At 41.3% G+C, this 21,058-nt stretch overlaps 1 protein-coding gene across 2 annotated transcripts in view; it reads right to left on the bottom strand.

Annotated features, from left to right (window-relative positions):
• The window catches only part of COL11A1 (collagen type XI alpha 1 chain), a 700,769-nt gene that overhangs the window by 193,261 nt on the left and 486,450 nt on the right, over positions 1-21,058 (bottom strand). For both annotated transcript variants that reach the window (XM_030205574.1, XM_030205575.1), the window contains 2 exons: positions 19,823-19,912; positions 18,481-18,534 (listed from right to left, as the gene is read on the bottom strand). In XM_030205574.1, the coding sequence (XP_030061434.1) occupies positions 18,481-18,534; positions 19,823-19,912 (144 nt within the window). The remainder of the gene's footprint in view (positions 1-18,480; positions 18,535-19,822; positions 19,913-21,058) is intronic.

The raw sequence follows: 21,058 nt of genomic DNA, 5'->3' as shown, positions 1-21,058 counted from the left end.
ATGGAGGAGGGTATGCTACTGTGCCATTTATTTATTTTTCTTTAATTGGCTCGGCACCACTTTAGATCATTTGGCAGGTAGCGCAGGTGTTCCCACACTATCTGCCATAGCATGTAATATAGTGCCTTTGTGGTAAGTATCTGTCTAGATGCAGAGCAGATGCTGGGCATGGACCTGAGTGTACCATACCGCATGCTAATCTATGCACCTAAGGCTAGATTCTATATATGGAGTCACACAAAAAACACTATTTTATAAACCACACTTAAAGTTAGACACAGTTTATAGAATAACTCTTATGCCCAAGGGTCGAACATAAATTTAGGCACTTCCATTTGCACCAGTGAAAACATGGTGCAAATGCCTCTGCCTAAATTTACATGCAAAGCCCCCATATTCTATAATTACATGCATAACTCAAAACTACACCCCGATCCTCCCCGAAATGCCCAAGACCCTTCCATTTCTGCACTCTTTTTTTGGGTCCATGCGTGAAATTTAGGCATGGATCCTGCACCTAAATTTACTTATGTAAGTTATAACTAAATCTAATTACTCATTACAAAGCCAATTATTGAAATCGGTTTAGTTTTTTTGCAGTAATCCATAAATTTTTGAGGCTGATTTAGGAGCCATAAGTGCTTGACATAAAGTTGAGAAATTAGAGATGCATTTAAGATGAGCTTCTTTTGACGAGCATAATTGACAGATCGAATGGCTTGATCCCAGAAAGCTTTGTGAGAAGATGGAATCTTGTTTTGATTACAAAAGTCCTGAAAGGAAACATGGTTTGCATTTGACAGAAATTGACTAGGAGACCATATTCCAGCAGAAAGCCATATCTTACATCATAGGAGCCAACTTTTCAAAATTATTGGAGGTGCTACGCCCAGTGGAAATAACCCCTCCCTGGACACATACAAGGAATTTTCTCAATATTGTGGGTGCCCAAGCACCCACAGCACCCACAGAGTTGGCTCCAATGTCTTACATATTTTACTGGAGAGTTTAAATGAAAAACTAGAGCTATACCAAATTGAAATATCTGTTGAGTCTAGCCAGTTAAACTTTAGAGTATTATTAACTATATCAATGGATCTAGAGAATATCAAAAGGTCATTGGTATAACAATATTTATTCATGGTGGGGAGTAATTTCAGAGATGTGGAAGTTACTTTTCCTTGTTCAAATATTAGCCACCTGGGAACATCAAGATAGGAATGAGGTGACTACCAATATTTGGCTTGGAAGGTTAGGGATGCTATATGTTATTGTTTAAAGTCATGGATATTCAACCTACCCAAGTTGTGGGGGAGTTGCAACATTTTTAAGGCAATATGATGTATAGAGGATTTCCCTATACATTTTGTGATATGTGAATTGAGTTTTTTTTTATAAAAATGATCTCTAAATAAGATCGAAATCATGCTAAAAAAGTAATTAAGTTTTGGTGCTAATACCATTTTTAATCCTTCCCTACCAGGAGAGGAAAAATGTAGTCCAAGAGTTTAGTAAATCATTTGTAAAATAGTAGCTTCATTTAACCTTAGGGTGTCTTCAGGAGAGGTGCTGTAGTTTATAATTAAATATTTTAATTTTTGAGTTCCCATATAAAGGGATAATGATTGACTTGTGAATGTAAAACAATTTGGAGAGAGCCATAAGGGCAGATTTTGACCAGTTAACTTTGTATCCAGATATTAATGAAAATAAGTTGATGGAGGTAAGTAGGTGTGGGATAGAGTCTGTCATTACATACATTAGAATATTGTTGGCATATATGGATAGTTTAAAGGATTCATCATTTATTTTAATTCTTGAGATATTATGATTGGAGTGAATAGAGATTGCTAAGGGTTCTAAAGCCAAACTGAAGAGGAGTGGAGAAAGGGAACAAACTTGTTTGGTTCTATGTTTAAGTAAGAGTTTAGGAGATAGAGAGGGGAATAATTGAATGGTGCCGGCGATGTATTTTGCCAGTGCCACAAACAGCTGGCCAGACCCGTATTTTCGAAAAAGATGGCCGGCCATCTTTTGTTTCGATAATACGGTTACGGCCAGCCAAATGCCTTGGATTTGGCCAGGGTTTGAGATGGCCGGCGTCGTTTTTTAGCGATAATGGAAAGTTATGTCAGCCATCTCAAATCCCGGCCAAATCTAAGGCATTTGGCCGTGGGAGGAGCCAGCATTTTTAGTGCACTGGCCCCCCTGACATGGCAGGACACCAACCGGACTCCCTAGGGGTCACTGCGGTGGACTTCAGAAAAGCTCCCACGTGCATAGCTCCCTTACTTTGGGAGCTGAGCCCCCCAACCCCCCCCCCCAAAAAAAAAACCCACTACCCACAAATGTACTGCACCCACTAAAACTGCTCCAGGGACCTGCATACAGCCTCTAGGACTTATTGCTGCTGTATAACTTTGGCACACCAGTTGACACCTGAAGACTAATCTCTTTGAAAAACTCCTTTATTTGAATAAGCACGTTTACTCACAGTTAACTGCAGATCAGAGGTTGTGCCCCACTGGCAAAGAGTCCCCTGGTACTAAGATAAGGAGTAGGTCAGAGCTGGCACAATGGTGTACAATGCCCTCTTTCAGCACCATTCAAGGTAAGAACTACGTTCTCTAACATGGGTAACACAGGAAAGGGAACTAAAACTGGCTTACAAAAATGGCCACTACCGCATGGACTACAACAGGAAACAAAACAGGGCACACTCTGACCCAGTAAGCAAGGGGAAAGCACCAGGGGAGTAGAGCCTACCAACTACCAATACCTACACCCACCACAATGCATTGCTGATGTGACTCTGCAGTGCAAATAACAGAAAAGGTGTCACACTCACCCGAGAGCCACATCACAAGCAGGAAAAGGCTGTCGGAGGACAGAACACATTCTGCTGTCATGGAGGTGGGTACGGCATTTGAGGCTGGCTACTGGCTGGAAAAAAGTGTTTAAAGTGGGGTTTTTTGGGTGAGAGGGGGTTAGTGACCACTGGGGGAGTACGGGGAGGTCATCTCCGCTTCCTTCCGGTGGTCATGTGGTCAGTTTGGGCACCTTTTTGAGGCTTGGTCGTGAAAATAAAAGGACCAAGTAAACCCGGCGAAATACTGCTTAACGCTGTATTTTTTTTCCATTATCAGCGAAAGCCGGCTATCTGGTAGCCACGCCCATACCCACCCATGTCCCACCTTCGCTTCACTGCCGACACACCCTTTGAACTTTTGCCGGTGAGGCGACAGGAAAGCGGCGATGCTGTCAAAAAAAGCAGCTTTCGATTATACCGATTTTGCCGCTTTTCCGAGATCGCCGGCCATCTCCCGATTTGTGTCAGGAAATGGCCGGCGATCACTTTCGATTATGAGCTGGAGCAGGGGCGTATCTGCGTGGGGCCTCAGGGGCCTGGGCCCCCGCAGATTTTGCCCTGGACCCCCCTACCGCCATCAACCCTCCCCCGCTGCCGTTCTTACTTTTGCTGGCGGGGGACCCCAACCCCCGCCAGCCGAGGTCTGCTTCCACCTGCCGCTGCCTTCAAAACTTCTTCTTCAGCCGGCGGGGGACCCCAAACCCCCGCCAGCCGCCCCGCGCTGTTTAAAATTCATCTTCGGCCTCCGTGGCCGTGCTGCTGGGATAGGCGGCGCTGTTGAAATCCACTTCGGAGTCTGACGTCGCAGCACGTACAACGTACAACGACGTCAGACTCCGAAGTGGATTTCAACAGCGCCGCCTATCCCAGCAGCACGGCCACGGAGGCCGAAGATGAATTTTAAACAGCGCGGGGCGGCTGGCGGGGGTTTGGGGTCCCCCGCCGGCTGAAGAAGAAGTTTTGAAGGCAGCGGCAGGTGGAAGCAGACCTCGGCTGGCGGGGGTTGGGGTCCCCCGCCAGCAAAAGTAAGAACGGCAGCGGGGGAGGGTTGGCGGCGGGAGGGGGGTGGAGAGACTAAGTCATTGGTGGCGGTGGGGGCTCGGCGGTGGGGGCGGCGGCGGCGGGGGGGGGGGCGCTAAAATGTGCCCCCTCTCTCTGGCTCTGGCCCCCCCTACCGCCGGAGTCCAGATACGCCCCTGAGCTGGAGAATCTCATTAGCAAACCTAAAGGCTTGAAGGGAGTCATATAATAATTGGATCATTTTTATAAAAGTGGTACTAAAACCAAACCACGGAAGGGTTTTAAAAACGTATGGCCATTCGATATACGATATGGTCAATTGTCTTTTTGGCATCTAGGGGTAGTGCCACTATAGGGTGTTTGCTATCCTTGGAATGTGCTAGAATGTTTCAAATTAATCTGTCAGACGGTAATCTAACAACCATGCTATACTGTTTAATCTAATGCTATCACTTGCTTTCCACTCAATCCTCACAAACTGGAAAAAAATGTATTTATTTATGGCATTTTTATCCCACATTAGCTCAACTTGTGGCTTACAACATAGACATAAATGAAAAGAAATAAATTAGTGTTACATTTAAAGAAAACATCATAAAAAATATTATATAGGGAAGTGAAAGGGAAATGGGACTTGATATACTGCCTTTCTGTGGTTTTTGCAACCACATTCAAAGTGGTTTACGTGGAGGGGCATAATCGAACGCAAACACCTATCTCCATGGGCGTTTATCTCCGAGAACGGGTCCGTGAAGGGGCGGGCCGAACCGTATTTTCGAAAAAATGGACGTTTTTGAGCTGGGCGTTTGGTTTTTTTTAGCGATAATGGAAACTAAAAACACCCAGCTCAAAAACGTCCTAATCCGAGCCATTTGGTCATGGGAGGGGCCAAGATTGGTAGTACACTGGCCCCCTTGATATGCCAGGACACCAACTGGGCACCCTAGGTCAGTGCGATGGACTTCAGAAAAAGCTCCCACATGCATAGCTCCATTGCCATGGGTGCTGAGCTCCCAACCCGCCTCCCCCAAAACCCACTACCCACAAATGTACAACACTACCATAGCTCTTAGGGGTGAAGGGGGCACCTACATGTGGGTACAGTGGGTTTTGGAGGCCTCCCATTTACCAGCACATGTGTTGCAGGTGGGGGGGGGGATGGGCCTGGGTCCACCTGCCTGAAATGCACTACGGTACCCACTAAAAGTGCTCCAGGGACCTGCATACATGCAGGCCTCTAGGATTTGTTGCTGCTGTATAACATTGGCACACCAGTTGACACCTGAAGACTAATCTCTCCGAAAACGTCCTTTATTGGAATAAGCACGTTTACTCACAGTTAACTGTAGAGGTTGTGCCCCACTGACAACGAGTCTCCCTGGTACTGAGATTAGCAGTAGGTCAGAGCTGGCAGAATGCTGTACAATGCCCTCTTTCAGCCACATTCAAGGTAAGAACTAAGTTGTCTAACGTGGCTAACACAGGAAAGGGAACTAAAACTGGCTTACGAAAATGGCCACTACCGCATGGACTACAACAGGAAACACAACAGGGCACATTCTGACCCAGTAGGCAGGGGGAAAGGCACCATGAGATTGTAACACAAGCTAATGAAATCACGGAGCCCAATACCCTACACCCACCACAATGCAATGCTGATGTGACCCTGTAGTGCACCCGAGAGCCACATCTGACCCAGGGAAAGGCTGTGAGAGGATCGAACACATTCTGCTGTCATGGAGGTGGGTACGGCATTTGAGGCTGGCATACAGACTGGGAAAAAAGTTTTTAAAGTGGGTTTTTTTTTTGATGGGAGGGGGTTAGTGACCACTGGGGGAGTCCAGGGACGTCATCCCCCATTCCCTCCAGTGGTCATCTGGGCAGTTGGGGCACTTTTTTGGGACTTGTTTGTGAAAAAAAAGGTCCAAAAAAAGTGACCCAAAATTGCTGTAAAAACGCCTTTTTTCCGATTATCAGCTACAGACGCCCATCTCTCCTCGGCTGATAACCACGCCCCAGTCCCGCCTCCCACACGCCTCCAACACACCCCGTCAACTTTATTCGTTTCCGTGATGGAGTGCAGTTGGAAATGCCCAAAATCGCCTTTCGATTATACCGATTTGGGCGCCTTTGCGAGAAAAATGCCCATCTCCCGATTTGGGTCGAAATATAGGCGTTTTTCTCTTTCGATTATAAGCTGGATAGTATATTCAGGTATTTATTTGTACCAGGGGCAATGGAGAGTTAAGTGACTTGCCCACAGTCACAAGAAGCTGCAGTGGGAATTGAACTCAGTTCCGCAGGATCAAAGTTCACTGCACTAGGCCACTCCTCCACTCCACTAGGAAGTGATGGGGTAAATTTAGTGGGGTGTCAGGAAGAAATGAAATATAAGAAACTAAATAATATTCAGCACTGAATTCTAACATTGTTGAAGATTGAGCTAAAAAAGTAAGTTTTCAATAAATTAAGTAACCCATAATCACTAGTACATCTAATTTGTTTAGGAAGAGTATTCCAGATTTTGTTGCACTGATAAGAAAAGTTAGCATTGTGGATTGTTTTGTAAGATATACTTCTGCAACTGGGGAAATGTAAAATGAGATATTTTCTGGATGACATGGAAGCATTGTGTGGTGGTAAATCAGAGAGTTCATTCATATAGGACAGTGACATGCCAAATAAAATTTGATGGACTAATGCACATAGCTTGAACAAAATTCTGCCTTTTATAGGTAACCAGTGTAGATTATGAAGGAGTGGGATAGCTTTAGCAAAGCACAGTGATTTACAAATTAGACGGGCAGCAATGTTTTGAACAGATTGTAGTTTTTTAAGAAAGCCACATTTAATTCCAGCACAGATAGAGTTACAATAGTCGATTGGAAGGAACTAGAGACAACATTTGAGACTTGACTTTCTAAGGATAAAAACTGATCAACTGTAACCCCTAATATTTTCATTGAGGATACAAGAGGATAGGTTATATTATCAATTGTAAAATCTTTGAGAATAGTTGGATGATAATTGGAATGTCTCGTTCCATGAATGATGGAATTTCTTATGTTCTTTTTGATGCTATGAAGAAATAGCAGCCTTTAAAACAGGCCACATAAAATCTTTTGTTAAGTCATGGTCAATTTTAGATGATCATTACCAAACTGTTTCCCCTACTTAATATACTTGGATACTGTTCTTCACTGCTTTTAAATGTATTTAGCTAAATAATTTTAATCATACCCCTACCTCTACCATAGCTATGACAATTTGTAAACTCTCTCTTTATGCTTACATATAATACATCTTTGAATCTTATATTTAGTTAGTTATTACATTTGTACCCCGCGCTTTCCCACACATGGCAGGCTCAATGCGGCTTACATAGTAAAAATATAAGAATTACAAAGTCATAAAGGAATTAAGCGTTAGGATATGTTAAACTCTGATAGGTTTTTGTGGTCTTGACCACTGTTCTATGCATGTTACGTTAACATGTCACCAATCCTTTGTTGTACTTTGTATTACTCAAAGTTATTTATAAATAAACAATTTTAAAAAGCCAATTATTGCCACTAATTGGCTCATTATGTAATTATATTGCACTCATAAATTCAGCACCTGCCCACATTGGCGCATGCAATTTTTACAGAATTTGGGGGCTAATGTTCGGAAAGTGCAAACACTCACTGCATTTTAGTAAAAGGACCCCTAAGTATAATAAATGTAAAATATATCTGAGCCTAATTAAAAGCCAACCTAAAGAAATGACCTTTCAATCCCTTACAGAATGCTAAATCTTATTTCCACTGCAGGAATTCAGGTAAGGATTTGTACACAGAAAAAAAGAATGTAAAAGAAAAGAATGTGAACTGGCAAGTGCGCTGTGGCTGTTTTCCCTCTCAACTGTGCTTCCTGCAACACAGATCTATTTGGATTTCATTTTCAGAATATGTTGACTAGAGATTAGATGTTCCATTCACATTCTCTTGGGAATTTCAGCACTTTACAGTATACTGAAAACACATTCAGAATTGCGAGGCCTTCTTATATCTATTAAAGAGGGGTCATGTTCTATACTACGCTTTTGACAAATTGCCTTTATTGGTTTCTCCCTCCTCCCAGCCACACCAAGGAGGAAGTAAGCTCCAAGGTCATTTCTGCAGCACCCTCTGTCATCCCAATATAGCTTCATGACATCTACCAATAAAACAATACAAGTTTGGGACAAATATTTATTGTAATGGGATAACATATATAATGCATGAGCACTAGTCTAACTGAGCCAGCTCATTAAAGCTATTGTATTGGTTCCATTGCATAATAGCAAAATGTTCTATGTAATTTAATCCCTGAAGAACCTATTATATTGTGCACCTTTGAAAAAAAAGCCCACATTATTCTTTAATTAAATTAATTTATACCTGACATAGCCCTTGATATTATGCTTGCATCCTCAAAATCATAATTATAAAAAAGGGAGTCCATTGCTAAAGGCTATATTATTTTCAGCCTGAAGTAACTTGCAAGTTGGTAGAAGAACAATTTCCAAGCACTATTTAACATTTGCGTAAATAATGTAACATCTGAAGTGGTTAATAGATCTAGTTAGATCTCCTTGTACGAAACTTCATCTAAAGCATGTTGGTGCTTTCTAGAAGGTACAATTAGAGGAGTGAGTAGATACAGTAATTGCTATTGTTAAAATGTCTAGTCCACACGTTAATGATAAATCTTCAACATTGCGCCAAGAGGTTTAAAATATTCTTAATCCATAAAAGAAAGAAAATAATAATTAATATATTTTGCATGAAATCAAAAGTTCTTTAAACAACTGATACAGCAGAAGGAAACAGGTTAAATGTGGCTGCAAGACTACTATTCTACTTTCAACAATTTTATTGATTTTTCTAAATGTTTTATGTTTATTAAAAATTTACTATACTGCTCATATTTTGAATAATATCTAAGTGGTTTACAAAAACAGTCTACATTAACAAAAGTAAGAAATGGAATGTCAAAAGTTAGATAGGAAATTAAAACATCCATATCAGCAACAGTCATCATTCATACCTTCAGTAATAATCTGTGACTACTGATCAGAAAGGCCAAAAACCAACTTAAAGTAATGTCTTTAAAGAATCTACATTTTTTCAAGGAAGCTTCACTGCAAATCTTAATTGGTAATTTGTTCTATAAGACTGGAGCCTGCCAAAAAAGTACAGCCCTATGCGAAAGCCAAATAGACTCTAGATACAGTATATGGGGAATAAACAACCTTTGATCCACTAAAGATCTAAGTGGTTCAGTAGGTACATATAATACTGCTATTCATGCTAAGTAAGAGGGAACAGCCTCATAAAGCACCCAATGGGCCAAAACCAAGATCTTAAATCAGTGGTTTCCAAACCTTGTTCTGGAGGCACCCCAGAGCACAGAAGAGAGGGAATCCAAAGGCGCAAAACGAAAGCAAACAGACAAAAGAAGCACAAAGAGTCTTCAAGATATGGGGCATCTGAACTGTACTTTATTAATCAGATCCGACACGGTCTGTGTTTCGGCTAGAAACGCCTGCATCAGGGGTCTAATAGCAGTATCTGTATCCAAAGAAAACATTTCATCTTGTGGGGAGTAAACACCTATTGTCCTAAAAAAGACAAATCTACTGGAAACTAAACAAAACTTTAAGATACCCACAATGAGAAACGTCAGCCAGGAACTGTCCTCACATTCCAAATTACTGGAGCCTCCAGCGAAGCCCTCTCCAGTCCATCTTAAACTGGATTGCTATATGCAGGACATAAACCGTACAAGCCAGCCCAACACCAACCTTAGTTTTTACAGCCAGAATTGCCATCTAAGCACCACAGCAATAGCTACCACAGTAGCATGACTACTTGTGCTAATTCAAAAGGTAACTGAACAGTGTGGAATGGGATGAGAAATGAGTTGGTTATGGGTTGTGAATGGGCATGGAATGCACCCTGTAGTTAGCACACAGAAACTTACTGCAGGCCGTCACCAATGCAGACATCTTGGCTGCACTTATGGGCTCCTAAATAGGAAATAGTATGTGTATCCATGCAATGGGGATAATTCTATACAGATCAGCCTAGTTTTAAGTGGAATGAAGACATGTACATGGCGTAGTCTAGTCATTTACATACGTAAGTGGCCACACATGCATATCAATGACCTCTTAAAAATAAAGACTAGCAGAAAACATGAAGACCTAATGACCTAATCATGATCTCGACATCTTCTATTCAAATTCTTTATCTGTCCGCCTTGATTCACTCAGTCCTTACTACCACTGATCAATCTTACGCCTCCATTCCTCTCATCTCCAGTCATAGGAGGCTCTCATCTCATCTGCAACCTCCTTCCACTGCTCCTTTTGCTCAGCTGCCTGCTTCAGTCACCTCTAGGCCCCCCTTAATATGCAATATCATCGCACAATCATACCGCTTGCGAGAGAGAAGTCAGTACCATTCCATTCATTCCGAGTTGGATATTTAAATGCATGGTCCGTCGTGAACAAGCCCGAACTGATCTCTGACTGGATCACCTCTGCGGGTCTTGATATGCTGTTTATTGCAGAAACCTGGATTAGAACACCTAAAGACCCCATCGTGCTAGATCTCTGCCCAATAGGTTATAAAATCATCCACTGGGACTGGAAAGATAAAAGAGGAGGGGGTTTAGCACCTATTTACTGCTCCTACCTCATGGTTGAAACTAGCTTGGAGCTTCTGTCTGCTTCACTGGAAATCGCAGCAGTCCACGTCCATCACACCTCTCTTCATGGTCAGCTAGTCTGTGTGCTATTCTATAGACCACCGGTTCCTTGGTCTAGCAGTCAATCTGAGCTACTGGATTTTATCTCTCACATCTGCTTGGATAACTCGAATATACTCCTTTTAGGCAACCTCAACCTCCACTTAGAACACTCCACTTCACTGGACACCACACAGTTCTTAGACTTCATTCGACTTTGGGACCTCGAATGCCCTATGCTTGGTCCAACTCACTGTAAAGGGCATTCTTTGGATCTCCTTTAAATTTTTGGACGAACAACTTTTTTCCCTGCACGATGCCGGCTGGGTTGATACTCCCTGGTCAGACCATTACAAGTTGCTATTCACCTTGCGTTGGCAACGCTCAGGCCTTCCAAAGACCCACAGGATCCTCCAGTATTATTCTAGAGGCGCCATTGACCCCTGCCTATTCTGGAAGGCTATCTATACTAACGACAGGGAGTTACTACCTAACTCGCCTACCTACCTCTCTGACTGGGAAACTAAATGCAAGTCAGTGCTCGATTCTATTGCGCCTTTATATCTTAAAACTTCTATTATCCGCAAGTCAACTCCCTGGTACTCCGCTGACCTTAGAGCCTTGAAGTCTGAGATGAGAAGACTAGAACGAGCTTGGCGTAAACGGAAAACAGACCTGACACTGGAGGCCTGGAAAACCTGTCACCGCAAATATAAATATGCAATCCGGCAAGCAAAGCGCTCCTACTTTTCTTCTAAATTGCTGTCTGATGGCCGTGACATACAAAAGGTGTATCAGCTGCTACGCTCCTTCCTTGATACCCACAAACTGGAAGTTCCCAGTGCTGTCACTCCATTTGCCACCCAACTTGCCACCTACTTTAAAGAGAAAATCTCAACCTTGCGGTCTTCGACTGTAAGTTGTTTTTCGGATGTAGATGACTTCTTGGATTCCTTGGTTAAAGCTTACAGATTTCTGCCCGGCTGATCGCACTTGGACTGATTTTAACCATCTATTACCCGACAACGTATCCTCTGCTTTACGAAAGTTCTCCAATAAACATTGTAGATTGGATGTCTGTCTGGCCCATCTTCTAAAAGCCGCCCTGAAGTGTTTTGTCAAAGATCTGACCTGCTACCTAAACTTTATGTTAAGCACTGGTTCCTTCCCTTCAGGCCATGGTAACATTCTCCTCACCCCCATACCAAAGAACCAACAGACAAAGCCAGATGTTATCTCTAACTACCGTCCAGTGGCCTCAATTCCTTTGTTCACCAAACTAATGAAGAGTATGGTGAACACTCAGCTCAATGACTTCCTGGCTGCCCATGGCATCCTTCACTACTCGCAGTCTGGCTTCCGTGCTCTATATAGTACAGAAACTGTTTTAGTCACCCTTCTCTCAAACTTTAAACAAGAATTGGCCATCGGAAGGAAGGTACTACTGCTCCAATTTGACATGTCAAGCGCCTTCGATACGGTGGACCATGAACTACTATTACATTTACTAGACTCTTACGGCATAGGAGGATCTGTTCTGCACTGGTTCGAGGGCTTCCTAACCACTAGAACCTACCAGGTCACAGCGAACTCCGCATTCTCTTCGCCGTGGAAAGCCTCTTGCGGGGTACCTCAGGGCTCCCCCCTTTCACCATCCTTATTCAATGTTATGCTGACACCTCTAGCCTCCGCCCTAGCACAACTAGGCCTAAGTCCTTTCATCTATGCAGATGATATTACTATCTACATCCCCTTCCATACCACCATATCAGAAATCGCTGATCGCATCGACTCATGCCTCTCCACCATTTCACATTGGGCTCAGGTGTTTCGCTTTAAATTGAACAAGGAAAAAACCCAATGTCTCGTTCTCTCATCCACCTATGCCCAGATTATCGACACAGTGCTGCCACTAAAGGGCTACTCTGTCCCAATTTCCAACAGTCTGCGACTCTTAGGAGTGCACCTGGACAAGCACCTCCAGTTGGATAATCACGTGCATTTGGTCTCCAAACGAATGTTTCATGCTATGTGGAGGCTAAGACGCATACGATGCCTCCTTACCAGAGCCCTATTCCGTACCCTTGTGCACTGGCTGGTTCTCTCCCATCTGGATTACTGTAGCGGAATTTATGCAGGCTGCAAGATCTCCTTACTGAAAAAGTTCCAGACAGTCCAGAACACTTCTGCGAGACTGATTCTAGGAGAACGTCGTTATGTTCCTGCCGAGCCTCTTCGCTTCAGGCTCCACTGGCTACCTGTAAAGGAGCGCATCACTTTTAAGCTCTGCTCCTTAACCCACAAAATCATCTATGGGTTGGCTCCTGAGTACATGCTCCCATTGATCGACCTTCCTCCCAGGAATGCCACGTCTGCTGCACGGGCGTATCTCCACTTACACTTCCCAACTTGTAAGGGAGTCAAGTACAAAAGGATTTTCGCCTCTTCCGCTACTGGGGCCCTAAATCCTGGAACGCTCTCCCGCAGCACCTTAAAGCACAAGTGGACCACGGCCTTTTCAAGAAGCTGCTGAAAACCCACTTTACTAAAAGCTACTCCCCTAGTTACTCCACAAAATGATAACCCCCTCCTGATCCCCACCCTGCTCTGCCTTCAGTTGCTAGTTTTTTTTTCCCCTACCGTCTATCCTCTGTCTCCTCTGTACTGTCTTTCAGCTTGTTTGTATATCTGCCTAATTTTTGTAAGCCACATTGTGCCTTCATGAGTGGGAAAATATGGGATATAAATGTACAATAAATAAATAAAATATGTTTTCAATAAACATATAGTTAAACTCTGGAACAAGTGGTAAAAACAGTTAATCTAGCTGAGTTTAGAAAAGGTTTGGACAAATTCCTGAGGAAAAGTCCATAAACTGTTATTAAGGTAATCCTGGGGAAAGCTACTGCTTATCCATGTGGTTAAGAAGCATGGAATCTTGACACTTTTGGGACTCAGTCCGTGGCCTGTACTGGCCACTGTTGGAAACAGGATATTGGGCTAGATGGACCCTTGGTCTGCCCAGTAGGGAACTCTTACGTTGTTAAGTTTGGAAAAGTATTTCCCATGCTTTGAAGTCACTTACTTTGCACATGGGCAGAGTATGGGGCAGAGCACACATGTGCATGCATAAATTATAGAATATTATTATTAAAACATCTAGGTGTGGGAAGGGAAAGGAGACTTGATATACCACCTTTCTGAGGTTTTTGCAACTACATACAAAGCAGTTTACATAGTATATTCAGGTACTTGTTCTGTACCAGGGGCAATGGAGGATTAAGTGGCTTGCACAGAGTCACAAGAAGCTGCAGTGGGAATTGAAGTCAGTTCCCTAGGATCAAAGTCCACTGTACTAACCACTAGCCTACTCCTCCACTGGCATTTATCCCAGCTATAGAGCTGACCAAAGGTGCGTTCTATGATACCGCGGGTGGTCCAATATTTGTTGTTGTAATTTTCCTCTGCTATAATCATATAGGGAACCTTTTACTAAGCAGTGATAGGGCTACCATATGAGTAGCGTGTGCCAAATCTGCTCTACTGACTGGGTAGCGCAGGAGCCTGGTGGTAGTTCTGAAGTTGGCGTGCACATTTTCCCACAGTAGAATATAATTTTTTATTTCCTAATGCAGGAGGCATTTCCAGCAGTAATCGGCAGCATGGCTACAATGCCGTATGTTGCCCAATGACTGCACGAGTAGTGCATGAGTCCTTACTGCCTATTAAATAGGTGGTGGTAAGGGCTCAAGCAGTAAATAGCCACATGCTATTTTTAATATTAGCAAATATGCATTTTATGCCACATATTTAAAAAATGTTTGTTTCCTGCTGCAGTAAAAAGTGTCCCAGTGCGTGCAAATTTCACATGCCAAAATTAGCACAGCCATTTTTTTTACTGCAGCTTAGTAAAAGGGCCCCTTATTGTACTTATCTTTATATTTGGTCATGTTACTATTGTTATGTTGTAAACAAAATTGTAAGTTTTATGTTAAACTGTACCTGTTGTATACCACCTTGGGTGAATCTCTTCATAAAAGTGGTTAATAAATCCCAATAAATAAAAATAAATAAATAAAAGGTCTCCTAAATTTGTACTGCACTACTCTGAACTCCAAGGATATATTTTTGACAAAGCCGAGAACTTAAAATACTCATGAGCAGAAGATGGGTTTAATGAGCTGTTATTGTTTTATAAGTAGTTATTTTAAGGTTTTGCAGTTTATAATTTCTGAAATGTGTTTGGCATAGATGTAAATCCAGAAGCTGGGGCTTTAAAGTGTAGTCTAGAGAGCTATCAATGTTTCACACCACTAACTTCCCATCCTGGATAGCAAATTGGCCTGAGCTAGGTAATCTCATTGCCAAATAAATCCTATTTATGATTTCATGCTGAGTATGGTTTCAAAAAAAGACAAGACCCAACTATAATTCAGTTCTATTCAATTCCAATACAGAATGTGTTCCAGATTTATCAATGCAAATATTTTGTTATTTTGAACTGTGCATGACTGCAGAAAACTTCAATAGCAGAAATACGTTTGAGTGTTTCATGTTTTGTACATCATTATATTGTATTCTAGCTTCATTGTTCTGTAATGGTCAGCTAGATGGTCAGTCAAATCCAAACATCAGGTGAACTCTTTTGGAGGTAAGGTAGTGGAAAAAGAGGTGAGGTTTTAGGTTAAAACACAGATGTTCACAGTTGTGATATTTATATGGAATGGCAGGATATATGTTAACATTGGTGTTTCATCTTTGAATATCATGTACTAAAATCACATTAAAATGTTTGCTTTTTAAGATCATTTTAATATTATGACTGTGAAATTTGGGGTATACTTTTATAAAGCATTTTCCACATGTAAAACATATTCTACATGCAGGATAAAGCCAGTATAAAACTGTGCTAATGATTGTATTTTTCGGAATACACATGGTAATTATAGTATATATAATTTAATATGTTCTCTGAACAGGCACACCAGAGGGCAACATTTGCTTGGCATTATGAGGTGTATGTCTATTTCATAAAATATTGCATACATGCATACAGCACATGCACACAGTTACATCTGCCTCAAAACAGATGCACATTTGCGAGAGAACATTTGTGCATTACTCGGAATAGTTATGGGAGATATAAAATTACCTTTTCAGCATAATGGAAGCTATTTTACACCTGACCACTTAAGTGGATGCAGCCGGTAAATGTGTAAACACTGGCAAGCTGAGAAAGAGAAAGTGTATGCATACTTTCCCTTTTAAAATAACTGTCTGTACATGCAACCAGAAGACAATACAAGCTTACCAACATCTAAGGAAAGAACAATATGGAACATAGCAAGAGAGGGAGGAAAGGGTAAAAGGAGAGGACAAAAGAATTATCAAGACTCAGCCACAGTCACTGGTGCCTAAAGTCTGCTTGAAAAGCCAGGTTTTAATTGCTGTTTTAAATCTTGGAAGAAATAGTTCTCCACAATTCTGTAAAGGAGACATTCCTATTTCAGAGTGTAGAAACGCTTTATGCATACAAAATGGAATGTAGACATGCATAACCCGGCAGACATATACATATGGGATATAATGGGGCAATTTGACAAATTGAAGAGTAGCAAATCTCCTGGACCAGATGGTATTCATCCCAGAGTACTGATAGAACTGAAAAATGAACTTGTGGAACTATTGTTAGTAATATGTAATTTATCCCTAAAATCGAGCGAGGAAATACTTCATGGAAAGGGTGGCAAATTCATGGAATAATCTCCCAGTGGAAGTGGTGGAAACTAAAACAGTTATCTGAATTCAAGAGAGTTTGGGACAAGTACATAGGCTCTCTAAGGAGTGATAGAGCAATAGATGGCATGGATGGGCAGACTGGATAGGCCATATGGTCTTTACCTGCCTACATGTTTCTATGTTTCTATTATCACAGTCTGATTAGGCCACCTCTTTCACAAAGTTTATCATAACTGTTTTTTTGTTTAAAAAAAACTGTTATAGAGCAAATGAGAAATAGACACAGAATCTTCCCAAAATGTTATGTTGGACTGCATGATATATTTCTTGTAGGCTACAGAAATTTGCAATCTGCCTAACAAAGGTATGCTGCCCCGGCCCCCCCAATTTTTATTTCATGTCATTTCCCATGTAATATATGGGAACTTTGTTTTTTCCATGTTTTTTTCTTGAATGTTTTCCTTATGGGAACGATATGATTAGAGTGTACCCTCTTTCGGAAAGCATGTGCTTTCTTTACAAAGAATACACTCTCTTTAAAAAGAGTGTGCACTAATTTTCGGAAAAAGGCACACTTTTTTCCAATAGACTATGCATGTGTGCACTGTGGACTAGATTATGTAAACGGTGCTCAAAAAGGCACAAAAAAATCCACATGGTGCACTGTTCTATAAGCAACACTCCAAGGTGTGCGGTTTATAAATTTGCATGAACACTACTGAATAACTTACACACCAGGATTTACACCAGGTTTCGGTTGGTGTAAATTCGTGCGCCAAAACATTGGTGCATATATTGGCTCTAATAGCACTTAGAGCCAATATCCGCACCGAAACCTGGTGTAAATCCTGATGTGTAAGCTACTCAGTACTGTTCATGCAAATTTAGTGAATGCCCTGACCTGCCCATGCCCCATCCATAGCCATGCCCCTTTTGGAGTTGCATGGATCTTTAGAGAATAACGCTTTGCAAGATGCACAAGCAAATCAAAATTATTGCCAATTGACATCAATAATTGATTATTAACATTCAATGATTGGCGTTGATTGGCTTGTTAGCCAATTTAGTTATGCCCGCATCTCAGGACAGTGCTCAGTTTTGCACAGGGAAATTGATGTGCTATTTCTAGAATTGCCCTTCATATGCATATGTGTAATGGTACATGATACATACACTATTGAAAAAGTGTGTACTTTCTTAGAAAGAGTGTGCAGTCTTTGCAAAATGTATGTACTCTTTCAGAAGAGTGTGCTCTATTAATAATACACTTCCTGGTTTCAAAGAATATACACATCCCTATTGACAAATAAATGTCACTGGTCATTCTTCAAAAATGATAAAACACTGTTTACCTAGAATTTTTATAGTGAAATGGCAATATCTAAATGAAAATTTCTGGCACTACTACTACTACTACTACTTAACATTTCTAGAGCGCTACTAGGGTTACGCAGCGCTGTACAATTTAACAAAGAGAGACAGTCCCTGCTCAAAGAGCTTACAATCTAATAGACAAGTGAACGGTCGGTCCGATAGGGGCAGTCAAATTGGGGCAGTTTGGATTCACTGAACGGTAAGGGTTAGGTGCCGAACGCAGCATTGAAGATACCCTGGTTGATACTGATACCCTGGTTAAAAAAAAAAAGGCTGGATGATATTTAACGCGAGTTAACTGGCCAAAAACGGCTGCCGATCAGTTAACTCACGTTTCAGTGGATAACCGGTCATTTTCAGCAGCAGCTAACTGGTGCTGCTGAAAATGCTGGTTATGTCTAAATATTGACTTAACTGGTCATGTGCTAGCTGGCACTGCACAAACTGGATATTCAAAACCAGTTGCCAAAAATGGCCTGGCATTGAATATCCAGATTGATTGCCAGTGGTGGTCAGTCAAAGCACTGCCTGTCACTGTCTGAATATTGGGGGGTTGGAAAATACAGATAACATTGATCGAATGTCTAAAAATCCCACTGTTTCTTGACATGATGTTGTGGGTTTTTCATTATATGATGGAAAGCACTGACAAGACATCACAATCTGCTGAGAATTGATTTGAACAGAATATTATTGTTACTCACAGCTGGGCCAGGTGGACCTTGTGGGCCTTCTCCTCCTTTAAGACCTGCGGGGCCCTAACAAAGAAATAATAAATATTAATGACCTGATTAAAAGTAAAGGAGCAGAAACCCCCTTTTATTGTTTTGCAAACATTATCAAGATGGCTCATGTCTTAGTCATAGTCACTGTACTGCAACACAAGGATTCCTATGTTTGAGCATCAGTCCTAGTATTCTTGCCCTGGGGGTGTTTGTGTCATGGAGTTAATGTGTTACTGTTATTGTCTAGGGAAATTGCAAATGAACATATGGATATGTGTGACAAAGGATTAGCTGTGGTGGGGGGGCAAGGGAAGTTGCTATTCCCCCAAAGGGACTTTGAATGAAATGGCGCCTATGCGGATCGGCCCTTCAGTCTCCCACCTGCACCTATTTTTCAAAAGGTCTGCTCTCCTTGATGTCAAAACCTGGCTACAATTCTGACAGGTGAGTCAGCTGATCTGAATTTACAGAAGTCATTTGATAAAATCCATCATGAGAAACCCCTCATGACTTTATAAAGCAATAGAATAGGAAGTAACGGCCTCCTGTGATCGGGTAAGTAGTTAAAATATAAGAAACAGATAAGGACTAAATGGTGTGTTTTCTGAATGCTTTGCCTTAGGGACCTGTACTGGGATCAGTACTGTTTAACATATTTGTAAATGAAACAGAAAAAGAAAGAATGAATAAAGTGATCAGATTTGCAGATGAAATACAATTATTCAAAGGAATACATTTTAGAAAAAAAGTAGGTGCCACAAAAGATTGGGACGTTATAGTGAATTCTCAGAGTTATGGACTCAATATCGGAACTTAACCCAAATGACATAAAACCAAATGTATAAATTGCTCAATGGGAGGGAGGGGGAGGGGGGTGGAGGGAGGGAGGGGGGAAGGGGGACATTTTTTGATTGTGTCAGTGATTGATTGTTTGATATGTTCTATGTTTGCTATTAAAATAAATAAATATTTTAAAATTAAAACAAAAGTAGTGGTTAACAGTGGTTAACAGTGTACAATAACATGCATTAATGTGAGTTAATGTGGTACCTTATCTTAGGAAACCCAGCTCTAAGTATTTCCTTACATTCAGTATCCATGGGTAACCCCCCCCCCCCCCCTCAATGAATCAAGGCTTAAGAGCGCTGAGGTAACGAAAGCTTAATTTATATACATGAGGTGATTTCAAATGTTTCTTCTTTCAATGTGAAATTAGAAAACTCTAACCTATAAAAAGCAAATCTTTTTCACTTGTTCTCATTTTGGTTTTGCATGGTACCTTTTTTGAAATGTCTATGATCATTATAACTTGATTTCACACCTGAGCTCCTCCAAGACCTCTCTCTCCTGGGAATCCACGAAGTCCTGGGGGTCCATTTTTTCCACCAACACCTTGAAGACCAGGATCTCCCTGTTAACATGAGTTAAATTGTGATCCCTATTAATTCTTTTCAACATTAGCCAGAAATGTCTCAGAATATAATAATGGTCTTGACTACTTTTACCATCTGAGAGAAGGCATAAATTCAGCCTTATATAGCCTAAAATTCAGCTGCCAGCTAGCTAGTGCTACAGTCGTTCCAGCTGGAGCCCAATTCTTTGGATATCCCGGCTCAATATTAGCACTTAGCAGCTAGCCCAGTCACCGGCTATGCTGCGTGACATAGCCGGTGACCGGGTAAGTTATAGCAGCAAGATAGACCTGCATAATAGCAGGCCTTTCTTTGGTGGCTATAACTTAGCCAGTCAGCCAATGAATATCTGCTTAACTGGCTATTTATTTATTGATTGATTGATTAGGATTTATTTATCACCTTTTTGAAATAATTCACTCAAGACGGTGTACGGTAAGAATAAATCAAACATGAGCAAGAGACAATTACAGCAGTAGAAATATTCAAATAAAAATACAAAGTATAGCATAGTATACTACTTATAATGTCAACACAATATGTAAAAGAACATTTCAACAGACAGCATAAGGTAATAGAAAATTTTAATAGACAGTAAAAGGTATGAGCAAAGAGATAGATAAGAGAGTAAGAGGAGTTAGAAAATAAGGTGACTAATTGAAAGAAAGTTGCACATGTTCATAATGGTCAAAAATAAAAAAACAGAAATTCAGTGCCAGTTGTCAGATATGGTCCGGCATTGAATTTATGGGTTCTGTTCGCTGACCACAGGAGTTAGCTGCGCTGCCTCCCGTAGTCTCAATATCAGTCCCTAAACTACAAAATGTGACCCTCGCTGGGAAATGGTGACTAAAGTCTCTAAAAACAAAAAATGAGGTTTTAATGAATCTTGTTAGAGCAATTTGTAATGCAACCTTCCAATCCCCATCTTTTAAGTGAAAATATTACAAAGCTACATAAGTTTAAACATGTAACATTTACAGACTACTTTAGGACCCATAACCTGAAAAATCAGCCATTCTCAATGTTTTTGATCTGAGATTTTAGTCACTTTTCCCCCAAAACAGTCACAAATTCACTGATCTGCATGCATACTTAAAAATATTGCTGTTGACATTTATACCTGTTCCAGGGCATGTGTAATG

The sequence above is a fragment of the Microcaecilia unicolor genome, chromosome 6 (assembly GCF_901765095.1).
Source record: "Microcaecilia unicolor chromosome 6, aMicUni1.1, whole genome shotgun sequence".
Lineage (NCBI taxonomy): Eukaryota > Metazoa > Chordata > Amphibia > Gymnophiona > Siphonopidae > Microcaecilia > Microcaecilia unicolor.
Note: the sequence above shows the minus strand (reverse complement) of the source record. Positions and strands in the feature narration are given on the sequence as shown.